General features: G+C 37.3%; 1 protein-coding gene across 1 annotated transcript in view; it reads left to right on the top strand.

The window, feature by feature from the left end:
* Positions 1-18,801, top strand: part of OCA2 (OCA2 melanosomal transmembrane protein) — a 185,928-nt gene that overhangs the window by 72,378 nt on the left and 94,749 nt on the right. The window contains exons 11-15 of the mRNA XM_058850116.1: positions 8,847-8,918; positions 9,756-9,821; positions 10,915-10,971; positions 12,242-12,366; positions 15,897-16,035. Of these exons, the coding sequence (XP_058706099.1) occupies positions 8,847-8,918; positions 9,756-9,821; positions 10,915-10,971; positions 12,242-12,366; positions 15,897-16,035 (459 nt within the window). The remainder of the gene's footprint in view (positions 1-8,846; positions 8,919-9,755; positions 9,822-10,914; positions 10,972-12,241; positions 12,367-15,896; positions 16,036-18,801) is intronic.

The raw sequence follows: 18,801 nt of genomic DNA, 5'->3' as shown, positions 1-18,801 counted from the left end.
GCTGTGTTTTTTTAAATAATACGAGCCATATTTTCGACACTAAATGCAAAAACTAATTTCCAAATGGCCGTTTGCTATTTTCTGTGCCTTTTAAACCTAATTTTGAACTGTATTTTGTTCAATTTGTGAAAGACCGGCAAAACAAATGTTTTTCCCCGCCTTGCATACTATGTATTTTGTGGGTTGGTGTGTTTCCTTTCCGTTTGGGAGAGGGAATAGAACATTAAATTAGCTTAATTGAATGCTGCTGTTCAGCTTCTACCCTGCCTACGGCAACCAGAGGGGCAGAGAGCCATGCAGTCTTAAAATTTTAACAAGTTGTTAGAACGCACGTACACTTCTAATGCACACAAACAGGGATGAGAACCACTCAGTTCTTTCTGGAGCCTCAGATGGTGTCTTCCTTCAGCAAGAGCAAGGGCAACAGTGAAAGAAAAAAGTGAAAGTGTAGAGGGCAGGCTTGAAGGGAGATAACATGACTAAGTGGAAAAAGATTCAGAGAAGAAAAGTGGAGTGAAAAAAGACAGGAGATGTCAGGGATGAAAGACTCTCCAGAGGAACTGCTAGCTAGAGCACAAAGTTCCCTGTAAAGGTAATGCAAGTACTGCAGCTTGCTCTACTGTTGTTCATAGTGCATAGCTGTATTTGTGTATGGTTGTATTAATCTACCATGTCAAGAGGGCTGACAAAGATTCAGAAAGGGAAAGTAAAATTTCATGATTTGGTCCATGTCATTTGTTTACTAGAAATTTACTGTCTCAAGAATGCTGTGATAACTGGGAAAATACAAATGATGGCATCTTCTTCAGTTTCAGAAAATGTTCTGAAACTGCAAATGTAATTGAGGATCTCTCAGCCCTCTGAAATGCCTTTAGGACACAAAGAATGAGGGTGTGCATTGGGAATGATATCAAAGTACCTGGCGTGAATGAAGTCAGCAAAGCCTGCTTAGGTAGGTGCTGGAGAACTGGATTGACCCTTACAAGACTGAAAACTTGTTCCTAGGCCAGCCTGTTGGTAAACAATGGCTTTGATCATGTTGTCTCACACAAGCAGTTTGGTTTATTTTCTTCTAGGTTCTTTACTGGCTCATAGCCAGATCTCTTTATTTAAATCATATAGAATATGTTTTACATAACTAAAATATTACAGGAATGAGTGCCTTGGCACATAAAAATTATCACCATCCTCTCTTTCTGCAGGGCTCACCTTTCCATTAGTGAGACTGGACTCAAGGCCCTGATTTACAGAATATGAGTTTGTTCATTTTCCTATGTGTCCGTTCACTTCTATAGCAAGACAAAATCCAAAAATTCATACCAATTACAGATTTGCTTTTAAAATTTGTGGGGCTATCAAGCTATCAGATGTTACTGGATACCACCTTCTGGGGTTTTCTGGAGATATATAAAACTGATTTTCTTAGCATCAGAACTATTCCAACATGTAGAGTCTGGAAAACATCCACTTATGACTGTAGTGATATAAATATGGCAGACATCTCTCTTTTGTATGAATCTGATAGAAATATTAGCTATGAAGTATGAAGTTATAGTATGAAGCTATTCCTTTTTATCCCTCTTTACCTTAATATTCTGAGGTGAGAGGTTATTTCAAAACAAGACTTAACTTAGTCATTTCAACCCTCATCACATGGGATTAAACCCTCTTCTGGGTCCTCTGTCCATCATCTGTACAAATACTTCCCTCCTTCCTTCCTCATACTATGTTCTTTTCTCCAGCTTTGCTTTTTCCTCAAGTTTCCAAGGCTTGAAAATCCAATAGTTTGTTTCATCTCATGCATCAAGGGTATGTTTGTCTTTGCATCATTCAAGGGCCACTTTGAACTGGTTAATCCAATGTTCCGTATCAGCAGGAAGCTTTAGTCATTCAGTTTTCTCTACAAACAGCAAGCAGTGATATAGCTGAGGAAGAAAACTCATAGACTCTGAAAAAATTGCAACTTGTGCACATTGCTCATTCAAAACCTTTGACAGAGCTATGGAGTAACAAATACCTCTGCAGAATCTAGAATCAACCTATATATTTTCAATACAGAAGAGGTGAATGAATTAATCTGGTAATTTATTCACAGAAATTAATTGGATTTCGCTTTAGTCTCTTTCTCTGTGTATCTCTCCCCCTGATTCTCTCTCTGCATTTTTCTGTGTATAGGAAGAATTTTTTATGTATAGAAAGAATTTATATCAGCTAATGCAGTTACTTAATCATAGGATTTCAGGGCTGCCTGTCCTAGACAAGAGTCATAAGATATCCTTACCTTGTATTTCTTAGCTTGTTCTAGTTAATGTGCCGTTGTGCTTTAACCCCAGCCAGCAGCCAAGCCCCAGGAAGCCACTCATTCAGTCCCCCACCAGAGGGATCAGAGAAAAAATAAAAAAAAAAGCTGGAAAGCTCATGGATTGATATAAAGACAGTTTAATAAGGACAGTAAAAGCTACACATGCAAGCAAAGAAAAAAAAACCAAGGAATTACTTCACTCCTTCCTATGGGCAGGCAGGTGTTCAGTCATCTCCAGGAAAGCAGGGCTCCATCATACAGAACAGTGACTTGGGAAGACAAGAACCATCACTCCAAACATCCCCCTCTTCCTCTTTCTTCCCCCCACTTTACATACTGATCATGATGTCACATAGTCTGGAGTATCCCTTTGGTCTGCTGGGGTCAGCTGTCCTGGCTCACAATCTCCCATACACCCGCAGTCTGTCCATCAGCGTGGCAGCAGGAAAAGCAGAAAAGGCCTTGGCTCTGCGTAAGCCCCGCTCAGCAATACCAAAAACATTTCTCCATTATCAACCCTATGTTCAACACAAATCCAAAGCAAGCCCCATACCAGCCCCTGTGAAAAAAATTAGCTTTACCCCAGCAAAAACCAGCACATGTATCATAGGGCTAAAAGTGAGCTAACACAGGCATTATCTTGGACACCATATAATATTACTTTTAATTACTTTCTATTTAAGATAATAATCCTGTATAGTTTTTATATTGTATGGCATTGTATTAGCAAGTGACAAACTGTTGCATTCCGTAACTTCCCCTAAGACAGGGTTGTTTATTTTTTAAGGTTGTTTACTTCCTCCACTGACATTAAATCAGAACAAATAATTGGGAGCACTATCTGAGCAGAAATAGGTATTACAGCAGAATGTCATAGATGGGTGCCTTCTTTCCTTGGGGTTGTGTAGATGTTCAGAAATTTCAAAATTTGCTACAGAACCTAGTGTTTCCATTTAAAAACAGTCATTTAAGGTTGGGTATTTGTCTTTAAAAAGAGCTTATTGAATGTAAATGAATATATATGGAATATTATTTTCACAGTTACAGGCACAAATATTTGTTCTGCAGAGAATGAGTAAGAGTGCATGTTAGTACTAAGATATGCTAATGTTTCTAAATCCACACATTTCTCAAGTCAGTGCTCTTAAATGGTCTTGGTCACATATTTCATGCAAATGGCAGTACTATAGTATTGATTCATCATTGATTTCTTGTAAAAATGAGTAAACTTTTGGTCCACGATTATTTTTTTTTCCCAAGCAAGACATACTTATGTACAATGATGCAGTTTTGACGCATTTAGAAAATCTAATAATGAATCTCATTTTTATAAGTCAAAATGTGTCAAAACTGCATCATTGTACATAAGTATGTCTTGCTTGGGAAAAAAAATCATCCTGGACCAAAAGTTTACTCATTTTTACAAGAAATCAATGATGAATCAATACTATAGTACTGCCATTTGCATGAAATGCAAACCTGGGCTAAAGTCTTATGATTCATGCCTGCATGTATAGAATACATAAAAATAGTGTCCTAATCTTCAGATGAAGATATGAATAAGATACAGATAAAAAAACTGATAAACTGGTCTTGCTGATTTTTGTGATGCTTGGAGTCACTTTGGGATTCTTGATGCACATCATCTTTCACCAGTGTACCCTACAGGCTTGCCTCAAGGGTTGCTCTAGCCCACCCCTCCACACTGCACCAGCATGCCATGCTTTCTAAGCTTTGTGAAGCAACTCCTTTTTGCCTCATTAAAATCCCTACAGAGCTTACTTACCACTGCTTAACTAGGTATTTCTAAGGCAATTAATTTTCTGTTATCATTCATTTTGCACAAACTGTTGAGGCACATCCCCTGTGAGGAGTTCCCATGTGCTGGACAAAGTGCCCCATGGCTGAGGGAGCTGCAGAATTGCTTCTGCAGAGCTTGTGTAGGGAGCAAACTGGGGGGAGGAGGGTGAGGAGCTAAAACATTAGCTGCCATCACCACCTGAAGGGGGGTGTGTGTGCTATGCTTTCACTACCTGGTTCTGGTCAGCCTCTTTACTAGAGATGAGCATGTGGAAAATCAAATAAATAGGTCTGGCATCACAGACTTTCTTTTCATCTGCTCTGAGCTCCTTTGTATCTGACTATATCCTATATTTCTAGTCTGTTGCTTTATTGTGTCCAAACTATACAATTTGCCAGAAATAAAGCAAATTTCCATGAATTAAGAATTTGGCGCCATTCAGCTTTGAAGTGGATCTACATCAAGGCAGAGTTCCAAGTTTTTGACCCTTGTTTTCTATCTTAAACCCAAATTTTCAGTCATGTTGCTTGACAGTTAGGAAAAATTACCTAAATTTTAAAGCTAAATTACCATTTTTTTCCTGCAGTTTCCATTTTTGATTTCAGCTTTTGAAGCTAGTATTAGACTTCTGCATTAATTTTCCAAAATATGGGTTTTTTTGATCCACTTATTTTGATTTGCTCAAGAGTGAATCAAATCTGTGTAAAAAAAAGACTGAAGTTTTATCTGTATCCTGCTAAAACAACTGGAATAGTCCAAGGCAAAGCAGACCACCAAAATTTGTAATATACATGATGGTAAATTATAAGATTACTCCATCAAGGGATGTGACTGAGGAGCACATTTTCAGAGGCATTCGGGCTAATCCTGTCTTGATTATCTTTAGGGAAAACTGTGGAAGAAACCTCTTCCACTGCTGAGGATGTCTTCTTTTAAACCAATAAATCCTTATTAAAACATAACAAGGAATAGATACAAAACATAAAATCAGAAAAAACCTATCCTAGGGTAAATTTTGCTTCTCTCCCTCCTTGTCCCCTGAGAATTAAGAAATAAACTGGAGACTTTATAAAGTCTAGGAGGGATTTGGCTGTTGATTTTATAAGGAAGGTCTCAGCAGTTCTGGAGGTAGGTGAAAAATACATAATACCCATATGTGGATGTAGGCTTGGTAATAACTGTATCCTTGTTGAAATGCAGCAATGTTTCCACTCTGTCAAATGTAAATTAATTTATCAGTAAAATAAGAAGTTTAATAAAACAGGCTTTGCTGGAGACAAAATGGATAAGAAATGAATAGGGGCTCCTTTTGAAGCTTTGCATTAAAATCATTGACACTCATCTCTCAACTGCTGTTCTCCCTTATAACAAAGGACTTGTAGAAATAAAATGTTTGGTACAGTATATCATTTACCAAATATCTTCAGAAACACAATTTAGGAATACACATGTCCTGGATTTCAGCTGGGAAAGGTATGCTCTGAAATAGCACCCAGGTCATCATTCAATTGGCTTCTAAGTATTTTCCTTTTGCCTCCTGGAACACCATACAAGATTCAGTGTCTGGTATTCAGAATAATTTTTATAGTGATGCTGTTGCAGTCTATCAAATTGTTTGATGAACTCAGTGCAAAAATTCCAAAGCACTTTCAAAGAGATAAATAAATTTAAATCTGGGAAAGATTTAGGCTTTCTAAATCCGATTTGCATTATAGTTCTAGAACTGTATATTGTTAATTAGTATCAAGCAAAAAGACTTGTGGCATAAATTACTTGAGTAGCTTTAATCTCTTACTTTAAAATGAACTCCTGAATTAAGAGTATGGAAACTGTTAGAATCAGCTGTCAGCACGTTGTGTTTATCACACAGCAGGCAATCATGAGGCGAACTTTCTACAAAGAATTATGAAACAAAATTGCTGTAGTAGCCTGTCCTAGTCTTCGCTTACTCTGAATTGACTCTGAGGTTGCTATCAACGCAGATAAATTGTTGACACTGTTGTTTCACTGTTACAGCTTTGGGTATTTTAATTTTTTTATATTAAATACTGTAAATATTCATTCCCTTGTTTTTTTTTTTTTTCCCAATTTCTTCATCTCTTAGCCTTGTAATGACCTGTATAAGTGAGCTCTAAATTGAATCCTGCTTTGTAGAGTGAAATTGGAGCTGCTTTGTTTTCAGTAGCCCTTTGTACTGGTATTACTGTCCCTTTGAAAAAGGCAACAGCCCTATCCTTTGCTGTTGCAGTAAGTAGCCCTGCTAGATATTCTTCAGACAAAAATAAAGGTGATGGTGATGATGACGATGCCCTTTTTGGAAAGATTTTATAAGGTTTGCAGTTGGAATGGGAGGTGGGGAGCTCTAGCATGCAAACTTTATGCTAAAAGCTTTGTATCTTCCTCCTCATCAGTTCTGTCTTTCTCATCTCTGTGGTCATTGCACAAGGGTATGCACTTTCTCGAGTGGGAGAAGGATCAGGTGAATAGAGATGATTTCTCACTTAACCTTTAAAAATGTCTTTCGATCCAGAAGTTCACTAAATCTCTCAGCTTTCCTGGGATTAAGTCACTGTCTTAATTTATTTCTGAGCCCTTTCAATTCTCTACCTGAGCTGTTGTTTATGGATACATTCCACAATTCATCCTGAAAAGATACTCATCCTCCTGCCAATCTTCAAAAGGGTTTGATCATCTGTACTATTTTTCGTAATAATAATGGAATTTTGCTTAATATAATGCCCTCCAAATATGTAATAGATGGAATTATGGTTCAAGGAATGTCAGAACTCATAACCTGCATCTCCTAACTTGTACATAAGTTTTGAAACATACCTTTGCAAATATGTTATCTGTTTGGGGTTTATTTTCTGTGAAAAGAAAATTAAAGAGAGTAATCTATTATTTCCTAAAGCTTCCTAAATATCAAATTTTGAATATTTGCATGTCTCAGAGTTTACATAAATGTTCTTTCTAGGCTTTACATTACCTTATGACTTACATTTGATAGTTTGCTGGAATGAAGAGTTGTACTTTTATGAAGTTATTTATAATAAAGCTTTGTACCTTGTCCATTCTTCAGGATATACTTTTGTATATCCTTATTGAAAAACCACTGAAATGAAGGAACAGACAGATGACTCAATTTGTTCAGTTTCTTTCTGCATAAATTAAAGCAAACTTCACCCATAGGTGACAGCAAACTCTTGGAAACTGAAAATGCAGTCAACCCAATGCAAGCAATTAAGTACACAACACTGACAGCGAATTTGGAAATATGCAAAAAATCTGTAGCTAAACAAATCTCAGAAAACTTATGATACCTTTCTGAGAACTGCAAAAGAGCTATCTAATGTGGGTGGGCATTGCACAAGGAGAAAACCTTCAGTTTGAGGCCAGCTGAGGATTTCTCTGTTGCCTACACTTGAGCTTTGCTCTGGTAGGATGCTGATCCCCTTCCCTAATGGACAGCTCTGCTTGGCATCTGTTATTGGAGAGAGCTGTAAGGTCTAATTGCTGCAGCTGACTGCCAGCCAGAGGAGCTATGGAATGTTCTCAAATGCTCCCCACCTTTGCAGAATCAGAAGGGCCATATGTGTGCTTACATGTCAGTGCACAGAAATGGGAAATCCAACATGAGCCAGTGGGTTATCACACACATTTCTGTAGGAGCTGGTGGGAGCTGTAATCTGTGCTCTGAACAAGTAGGTCATTAGGGCATAAAAATCTTGGTCTGATCTCTTGCTCTGTGGCCATGCATAGGTTATTCTTCAGTGCATTTTTAAGGAAAACAGGAGAATGAGACAGATAATTTTTTTGCTTTTTTAAGTTAATTAATTTATATATTTATTTTTTTAGTAATTTTCTAAATTGTGTAGTTCTTTACCATTTCCATTAAAACTGTATAATCAAGGAGAAAAAACAAAGCCAAATCTTGCTTTTCTTTTACAAACAAGGAGGGCCTTGAGACACTCTTATCCTATTGTTTATTATCAGCAAAATATTTCTTACGAAATTAGCAGCAAATAAAATATTTCTAGACTGTTTTATTTCTTTCTCAACAATAATTTTAACTTGTGTTGGAATAATATTTAAACACATTAATAGTGAAAGCTGGTAATTAGATTCAGTCTTTTGTAGTGTGATTTTCATTAATTACATGCTTACTTTAGCCGAGTTATTTTACGCAATCTGTGATCTTCCAGACACAGAGGATTAAATAACTACAGATGAGTTCCTGGAGAGATAAAGCACATTTTCAGGGTGCACTTGCTGAATAAGTCCCTACTACAGGATCACCTCCCAGGCATGCATCTTCTTTCCATGGGATATGACAGGAAGCCAACAGAACCAGGCTTTTTGATCCTTAAATTAGGGAAGATGAATTGCTTTCCTTCTTGGGTCACCTACTGGCGAATATAAGAAACTGGTGCTGAAGTCTCTTCTCTACCAGGATATTAGAGATGAGACTTCTAGAAGGGTTTGCACAGGAAAGGCTTCAGCTGGTTGTTTTTTTATTTTTTTATTTTGTTGCATTCGGTTTTTGGTTTTGTTTGTTTGTTTGTGGTTTTTTGTTGTTGTTGTTTTTAATAGCAAAGTAATTAACCATCCTTTGTGCAGAAAAAAACCCTCAAGCAAGCCAAAAAAAGAATTGCCTACATGAGTTTTTATTTTTTCCCCCACTCCTTTTTAATACTAAGGAGATGCTTAGAGGAGTTTGTGGTCAATTCTTACCCTTTGTTGCAGATTGTTCACAGGACCCTTGCAGCCATGCTGGGCTCTTTGGCCGCTTTAGCCGCCTTAGCCATTGTTGGGGAGGTAAGTTATCAAACTATGAGCTCTCCCTTTGTTTCTGGCTGTGGTGGCAGGTATCATCAATTTCCATGTTTGCCCAGTTCCAACTGAGCACATGGCAAAGCAGTGGTTTTTAAGAAAGAGAAATGGTAGGACAGAAACTGGGGTGGGAAGACAGGTCAGGCTAATGTATAGACAAGGAGAGTACAAAAACGTTTCTTGATGCTTTTTTTGTTCTGATTTGAAGGAAGCTGACTACAAACATTTTCAGCTTAATCCAGCATTAGTTTAACACTGTTATTTTCAGTAATGTTAGGCTACCAAGCAAACCCAAATGGAAATGCATTGCTTTATACTACCCTAAATAATTACATCTTATGCGTGCATGTTCCAACCCTTTTGTTTCACCTGCTGCTTACTCTTAGTTGATATATAGTGAAACCTCAGATTGATTTTCTCTGTTGTTCTCATAGCCATATCATTACTCTGTTCCCTTTAATTCCCTCCAGTTTGTTCACAGGTGAAGTGGTATGCTTTTGTTCTCTTACCAAAAAAGAAACTGCATGTACCAAGTAATTTGGTTATCTTTTATTTCTGTAATGTTATGTAAGGAACAACTAGACCAACCAATAGCCTGATAATGACCCACTTAGGATGCCGGCAGTACTTTGAATTAGTAATAATAATAATAATAATAGTAGTAATGGCAATAGTAAAGAGTCCTTTTTATGTAGCTTGTAGGAACACTTATTAATTTCCATCACATTTATTTAAATGGTTCATCAATTAAGTGGAGTTTGTAAGTCACAGTTAATCACAAGTTAGGTGGCATTCACTTGTAATTGTATTTTTTGATTGCAGAGGCCAAGTATGGTCAAAGTGGTGGAGTGGATTGACTATGAGACACTGGCATTATTGTTTGGAATGGTAACTAAAATATATCTTTTGCTCTAAAAGTGCTAAAATAATCACATTCTATATAGAGATGTTTCCTTTCAAAACGTTTTTTAATTGTACTTTACTCAGACAACTTATGATAAACGTCTGTATCTTAAGAGATTTACCAAAAAGGATGAGGATCAGATCTCTGAAGGAGTCTTTTTGAAATGTTGATCCTTTTATTTATATATATATATATATATATGTATATATATTTTAATCTGTGAAATTGTATTGATAGCATGCTAAAAACATCCTTGGGATTTATAAATGGAAAGACCTGTTTAAGGGCCGAGTATTATCACTCTCATTTATCTTTTTAATTTTGTTTGTTCAAAACCTTCCTCAAACACACTCTGCTGGAAAAATGGTTTTCTGTGTTACTGTTATGTCTGAAACTGCAAAAAAGCAAGCCTGAAATGGAGAAGTAATATCTGATGAGATTATAGTCATATATTATTTTAATCACTTTGCCCAGAGCTATTTGTGGTAAAAAGCATTGTCCGAGGGCTATTAGAGTCTAACACAAAGTATACAATACACAGAGACAAAATTACAATTATCTGTTTCCATTCTGAGCTTTTCTTATTTCCTGACACTAGTCCTTGCATTCCCCACAGAAAAAAAAAAAAAATCTCTTGGGAGCAAAGACAGAAGGACAGGAGACCTCTCAGATGTGGGAAAATGCAATCAGTTCTTATCTTCTGTGCTCTATAGAGTATCACTGCAGAGAGCAAACATGCTTATTGGTTTTTCTTGATTAATGATATAAGTGAGATACATTGAGTACTTAATGTATGATGTCCACTTAGTCACTACAAATAAAATTCAACTAGACTTATATGACATTTACAGACTGCTTATGTTGAGAAGTATATTTCACCATATGATACATTAACTAGAGATATCTGGCAGCTGTAGTGGATATTCTAATATAAGAGTGATTAGATTCTCAAAGCCATGTCAGATAAGAAGTCTGTTTGTCAGAATCACAAACTGCTTTGCTTTAGTTTTGAGTAATAATTCAATTACTTTTATATATCAGTTCCAAGTGATTATATTTTTCTTCATCTTTTGGTAGATGATTTTGGTGGCCATATTTTCAGAGACCGGATTCTTTGACTATTGTGCAGTAAAGGTGGGTTTATTTGGTAATGATAATTATTTTTAGATTTATCAAGTTAGTATTTATTCAAATCTGTCACACCAAGCTTGATCTTTAAAGAACCTTTCTAAGGTCAACATATACTTATCACATTAGAAATGACAGTGGTCATGTTGTAATACTGGAAAAATCCTTTGTCGATGAAAGGAAGCCCTTAATGCAATTTTGTTTCTACAGGAGAATGTTAAAGGTCCCCGGTAGGGTACACAAGCATTTGGACATTATTAAGCTGAGTATTTCACTGATTTCCCCAGGACTGCAGTTCTGCTGCAGCTGAACTCTCTATTTGTGCTTGGCAGTGGGACAGAAGAAATATAGGAACTATCATTAACTTTATGACCACACATGAGAAGTGGCCACAGACCTTTGCATAGTAGCAGAACAAAAGATTACATGAAAAGTGTAATTCATAGAATCACAGCCATAGAATTGGTTTGGGTTGGAAGAAACTTTAATTGTGTTCCAATCTCCCTGCTGTGAGCAAGGACACCTTCCACTAGAGCAGATTTCTTAGAACCCCATCCAGCCCGGCCTTGACCACTTCCATTTCAGGGATGGGGCATCCACAGCTTCTCTGGGTAACCTGTTGCAGTCTCACCACCCTCACAGTAAAGAATTTCTCCCTTATCTAACCTGAACTTATTCTCCCAGTTTAAAGCCATTCTCCCTTGTCCTATCACTACATACCCTTACCCAAAGACTCCACCCCCCAGCTGTCTTATTGAACCCCTTTAAGTGCTGAAAGGTGCTGTAAGGTGACCTCAGAGCCTTCTCTTCTCCAGGCTGAACAACTCAGATCTGTTCTCATAGGAGAGGTGCTCCAGTGTTTTGATTCTATTTGTGGACTCAGTCCAGCAGTGCTGTTCTGAGGATGAGAAATGTGTCCTAGGTGTGGAGAGGATGGGAGGTCTAAACCATGTTAGTCCACCTGGGCATGCAGGCAGAAGATGGGGGCTCAGCCCCTCTTCTGCCACAGACCCCCTTTATGACTGGCAGCAGAGCGTGGTGTTTCTTCAGACTTGATTCTTTTGCATGATGGGATTGTTTGCCCACTTCCATGAATTATTTTCTTCCCAAGTTATTTAGTATTGGAGAGGGTGCTGTAGGAGTAATAGTAAAGGAATAGCAAATGCTCTGAGCTCATTTTTGCTTGAATTTGATCAAGTTGCTTTATCTCTATTTTTTTGAAATCTAAGCTAGAGTGATCTAGTCCATTAATTTTGCTTCTGTTTGTTTTTCCTAGGCTTATCGGTTTTCTCGAGGCAAGGTGTGGGCCATGATTACATTTCTGTGCCTTATTGCTGCAATTCTTTCTGCATTTTTGGACAATGTTACCACTATGCTGCTCTTTACTCCAGTAACCATAAGGTATTTTATTGCTATGGTTTTGGACTTGGTCTTTTGTAGCCAGAAATCACTAGTGGATATGTGTGCAAGTATACTTGTTTGGATTTTTTTTTAGTAATTTGAATGCAAATCAGAACTTCAAATAGTCTTATTGTAGTAGAATTAAAAGCTAGCACTTTCAGAGCGATGGGTTGCCTTTTGCCTTTGCATTAATATTGAGCACATATTTGAAACCTGTGAACACTGCCTTGGCAGCTAACCATTCTGGTTTTTCTTCATACCTTAACTACAATAGCATATTGCACCAAATGCTCCCTAGCAGATGAAATTTTTTTCCTGTAAAGCAGGAAGAATTTTTAAATTAAAGCTGCCTTCTCCTTTGCTGGATAATATTTATATACAATTTTAGATAGTAATTTATGTTTTAGTGAAATTGTTATGCCTTCTAATATTAGTGACACATTTTTAAAAAGTCCATTTTTCAACTAACAGCTTTCTTCTTGAATCTGAATTTTATTCCAGTTGGTGATCATGTCATTGGGACAGCTAGTGGTTAATTGAACAGTTTCAGGTTATGTATTTGGAACTTTGAGCAGACAACCGTGAATTTAATTACTTCAGATTTCTATAAATTAATAACATGTGATTTGCAACTACATTTAATCAATGTGGGATTATAAATTACTGTTTAACCTGAATTTAACTTGTGTCTGGTCAGGCAAATCTGTTTAATCCAGTTCAGTTTCGGAAAGATCTAGTGCATTTTAGAAATGATCCTGAGAGATGTAATGCTTGTAGTCATCACATTAAAGTACACAAAATTCTATTAAGATATGCCCCCTCTTTAAAATGCAGTGTAAAGCGGTAAAAAACAATTTTGCAAGTGGCATTTATTCTAGACTGGAAACAGCTGGTGAATGAAAGCTCCATTTGTCTTCTGTCTGATTATATTTTAAAGAGATAGCTTTGCTGTACCCTAATCAATAATTGCATTTCTAGCAGTAAGCAGAACTGGAACTAGTAAACACCAAGTTTTCTTTAGCTGTGTTGCAGAATATATTGGATAAATATAATTTGGGAATGGATTGAAATCCAGAAGTCAATGTAGCATAAAAAGCTTTTCACAGTCAGAGCTACGGTAACATTTATTCTGTTTTCAAAGAATCCTAGAATAGCCCAGGTTGAAGGGACCTCGAAGGGTCTGTTCCAACCTTTCATTGGAAAGGAAACCTAGATGAGACTATCTGATACTCTGTTCAATCACATCTTGAAAACCTCCAGTGATGGGGGCTCTACCACATCCCTGGGGAGGTTGTTCCAGCAGTTAATTGTTTTCACCATAACTATTTTTTCTTATGTTGAGGTGAAATCTCTCCCTTGTGCTTGTTGCCTCTTGTCTTCTCCATGTGGACCCTCGTGAAGGGAGAGTCTCTGCCTTTGTAGCCACGTTTAAGTAATGGACTTTTGTACTAAATGTATACTAAGTCCTTTTGTTTTATACTAAATGAGCCTGTAACACTGAAGAAGGGAAAACTCAGTATGTGGGAAACATTTGTATTTGAATCACTACCAAAACAAAAATAAAATTTTATCTCACCTACTAAAGCCAAGTAATTGCCTACTTCAAAAAGCTTCATGCTGGGGGTCATTTTCTTTTTTATCTCACTCCTATTGTCTACAGCTCCACTGTGTTGCACTGTGCAGACTCCATTGCCATGGAGATAAAGCTTGCAGAAAATCGTACTGACTCTGTGAACATAAGGGTTTATATTTCCTGTAATAAGGTGTAAAACATGATACTTGTTTCATTCTGCATTTTGTAGTAAGCTGCTAAAAAAAGTAATAACTACCCCCTTTTAGCTGTTGCTTATTTTCAAGATACTCTGTTGTTGGGAACGGGAAAAGGCTAATATTTTTACATGAGGAATTATATAACCAGGATAATTGAGGAACTGTGTTCCTGCTATACAGATAAGACATTCTGATGGTTTTAAACTTTGGGCTTAGCCTTTTCTTACTTAAATTAGAGTTCTCTTTCCAAGATATTACTAGACCCATCAAAAAGAAAGAATCACTAAAGAAACTTTAGATTGTATTTTGAAATACTGGGAAATCAAGGAGCAATGGAGTTAAAATTGCAAGTACAATTGTAGTCTTGTACCACAGTCGATACATTTGGACCAGCTGTACTACAAAGTACCCTTTAACTGAATGATTTCATGCTGCCAAGGAAATATTGTATTTTTGCACAGTTATTATTTTCCAGAGTTTTTATGTGCTAACATATATACCATCTGACAGTATTTTTCCTGAGTTTTAAATTGACACTCTTGGTGATAGTGTAAGTGAATCAGGTTAAACTTCTTTTTGCAATACACTCTTTTCTCTTTGAAATGTAGGTTTTAATAACACCGACTTAGGTTAAACAGTGAAGTTCAGGTCTTCTTTACAGAAATGTGTGAGAGAATTGCAGTGAGAAAACATTCTTCCTGCACACTCTTCCCCCCATCTATTACGAGATATAGAAGACAATAATTTAAGTGTGGCCTCCATCTTTACCTTCTGGAGTAACCTTTTGATAAGTTGTGAGTGCTTAGGTGTGACTTGAACTTTCAGCCTTTATTACTACAGCCTGACTTTAAAATCAAGCACATACTTCAGAGTGGAGTGGATTATGCGGGTGTGTGCGTAAATGTAATCTGTGAGTTGGAGTAATCTGTGTGAAGATTACTCTGTGTAAGTGTGCTCTGAGTTCAAACAGATCATGAGGTTACTGAGTCAACACCACTCTTTGTCAGAGCACTTTAAGGTGCTTCTTATTACAGAAGCATTTTACTTTTTCTTATCAAAGCAGCATCCTACTAAATTAGTATTAAATATATTTGAACTGCTGAAAGCATTTTGCGATTTTTTTGACCATAAGGAATGTGTATTTTCTGCTCCTGCTTCATTACAAATAGAAATACTCATGATCAAGCTTTAGAGAAGGAGGAAAATGGGAACAGAATAAACTGGATTAACCTAGCCTGAAAGCTGAAATCTCTAATAGATGATTCATGGCTAATAGGCAGCCTGCTCAATCCTCTACCACTGCTTCCATAAGAAAGTTAATCACTGCTGCTGATTGCAGAGCCTGTGGCTGACCAGAGTAGTTTTCCACAGGTCAGTGCACCTTAAGGACCATGGTCAGTGCAGTTTACAGACCATGGTTTCAGAAGCTGTATCACACTGAAAACCTGAAATGTTATTTTCTGTGTAGTCCTATTCTTGTAATAGTTGACTACTTTTAATTAAATGCTTTTAAATATGCATCAGTTTTGTAGGCATAAATAATTGCACTTTAAATGTAAAGAAAATCTATAAATTTTAATTTATATTGTTATAGTTACTCTAGCGCAATAAATGCTCAAATACACTTTATTGACACATTGTATTTAAAATCCTGCAATTTTTCTGTGAAATGACTGCATTTTGTAATTTTTGTGCATTTTAAGATTTCAGGTAATTTATGCATGGGACAAAAAGTTAATTTCATTATTTTTACACTGCAGGCTCTGTGAAGTACTTAATCTTGATCCTAGGCACGTCCTGATTGCGGAAGTAATCTTCACAAATATTGGGGGGGCTGCCACTGCTGTTGGGGATCCTCCAAATGTGATTATTGTTTCAAAGCAGGAGCTGAGGAAGAGGGTATGTACTGCAGTCGTTTGGCTACTAAAATAGTGTGTTGACTTATGCAATGTTGATCCTTCTCTTCCCCCAGACAGTCATATAAACAGAACATAATCTAGTTTTTTTTTAGTAGGATGATCAGATAGAAAAGAGCGATCTTTTGGGGACAAAATAGTGATGAAGAATAGACTTTTTGATCTGGACTGAGAATACTGGTTTCCTTTTTTTGTTGTTGGAGAGGATTTCCTTATCAATGGCAAAATGAGGAAAGAAACAGGACGACAGAGGGCTGCAGACAGGGCAAGCTGGAAAAAAAGCAAAAATGTGAAAATGAAGATGATGATCCACCCCTTTTTTCAGTACAGGTTTTCTCTCAAATGTTAAATATGAGACAATTTGACATTTTACAGAGAGGTTGCTTTGTCCCTCTAGAGCCATGACACACGTGAGCCACTTTACCCTTCAAGCACAGCCCAAGGGGATGTGGGGCATGAGAGGGAGTGGGTGCTTCTCCCATGCAGCATGGGCTGCAGCTGTCTCCCACCCCCTGACAGTGTTTTGCTATCTCCAGGCTGCAGTGGCAGATTTTAGCTTCCAACACTTGGTTCTTCTATTGTTTGTTGTGTGCCTGGCACCAAAGGGAAAGCTATGGTGGCTGGTGCTGGGTGGGACTGCAGGACATGAACCAGACAGCAGGAGCATCCCAGTCCCACCATTTCTTCCCACCCACATGGGCCTCTCTGCCCTGTGGACTGGCTGTGGCACCGCTGGCAAGTGTTTGCAGCCCTCAGCATCTGCATGGAGCTGCGTTTGCTGTTTCCTGTGCTTTCAGCTACCCCCGCTACCTCCGAACAGCAGGGCATCAAGTCTTCCTTCCGCCTCTGGCACTGTCTCCCATCCCCTTTCCCTGATTGCTGTGGGTCTGCTCAGGATGCAAGAGGCAGCCCCTCTTGGGGTGGGGGAAATCTGCCCTTCTTCTCACCCTGCATTGCCACCAACAAGGAGCAAGAATGTAATGGACACATCTTTAAGGACACCAGGCATGCACTTTCTCTTTTGGCCAGGTGCCAGAAACCACAACCTCACCCGCTCCCAAAAATAAAGAAATTTAGTGTTAATTGTAGTGGGAAAACAACTGAGCAAGTGGAATGAAGGAATTGTAATATACAATCCTAGGTTTATTTATTTATTTTTAAATTCAGAGACCCTTATATTTCTATTGCTCTAGGAAAGAAAGATCCATTCTAATTAACTGAATGCACTCAAATTAATTAAGTGCTGTCCAGGTTGGAAAAGGTCTTTGAAAGTTCATAGTATTTAATAAACTGAATCAAAACATCAAAATATTTGAAATGTACTGCAGTTGGCTGGTTTGGATGGTGACTTTGAAGACTGTAATATTTATTGTTAGCTGAGAAACTGATGGTAAAGTTTTACATTTTAGATATGAAATCTGTGCACCTATTTAAAACTTCTGATCTGAAAGAGAATAATTAACACCTACCATAAAGGTATTTTTCCTAAATACTCAGAAACTTACCATCTCTATAGAACCTTTAGAAGTGGCTATAAACATGGGAAATAATTAAGCAATCAGAGTTGAAAAGAAACCATGTTACATTTTTCTTGTTTGAGCTATTGATATTTTTAGGAGGACTCAGATGTATAAATACTCTAGCAAATATGACATTATAGCAAATTCTGTATCTGAAACAAGGACAAAAATCTTTCCAGATGTTTTCAGTCTGGATTATTTTCAGATCTTTTGCTGTATCACAGAAGTAAGAATGTAATGAAATAGATTAGGTTCAACACAGGGCCATGGAATTTACGCTGCTTCTTTTCTATATTCTTAATTGTTATGTCTATGTATATAAATAAAAGAGGCCAAAGACCTACCCTTGGCCCTGAGGCAGAGTGTCATGGTCTGGGATATGTCCTCACTGCTTAGGGCTCACCCCTTCTAAGGGAGATTTGCCTGTAGAGTGCTGGCTGGGGTAAGTGGATAAAGCCAAGAGAGAGGTCAGAGAGGGAGCTGGACCATCTGGCCTCTTACACTCTGAGCTGTTGAACTAATAGCTGGAATCCTAATTTTGTCCACTCATTCCAGCATGCTCTCTTTTGATTAGAAGGAGAATTAAAGACATTGCTGTCTTGTTTCTGAAACTACTTCTAATAAAGGGTGCTGTGAAGAAGGGTTATATGAGTTCTGTGCCTAAAATGCATGGGGAGCCTACTCAGTACCAAGCCAAATTAATTTTACTCCTTTCTTTCTTTTTGAACTGTTTCAGAGGTAGAAGTTCTTGAATGCATTAATGACATCTTAGAAATGTCATTAATATACTGCATGACTCCTTCATGCAGTATATTTTATAGTTTCTATTATGAAGTTTTCTATAGAAAATACTTGGTTTATTTAAACTCCTTTAGCATTATGGTCAGGTTTTTAGACATTCTAGGAATTCTAGGATTTTTTCCCCTTTATATTTTTGTTGAAATTTTCCTTTTCATTCTCTTGTACTTCTTTCTCAGTGTCATTTTTTCACAGTAAGTACCAGAGTGATTTGACAACTGCCCCTGCAGGAAGTTGAATAATGAACTGTCCTATGTAGATGATTTGGTTTTCTACTTTATTTAGGTGCTATCAGGATGAGAATTTTACCAGTCTTCCCAAACTTTTACGACTGTATATCAACCTCTAAAAACATCCAAGTAAAATATTATGCAAGTTTACACTTTTGTATGAAACCTTGGCTTTTATATCAATATGAAATGAAATGTAGC

This window comes from Poecile atricapillus, chromosome 1 (genome assembly GCF_030490865.1).
Source record: "Poecile atricapillus isolate bPoeAtr1 chromosome 1, bPoeAtr1.hap1, whole genome shotgun sequence".
NCBI lineage: Eukaryota > Metazoa > Chordata > Aves > Passeriformes > Paridae > Poecile > Poecile atricapillus.
This window is presented reverse-complemented; position numbering and strand designations above follow the sequence as displayed.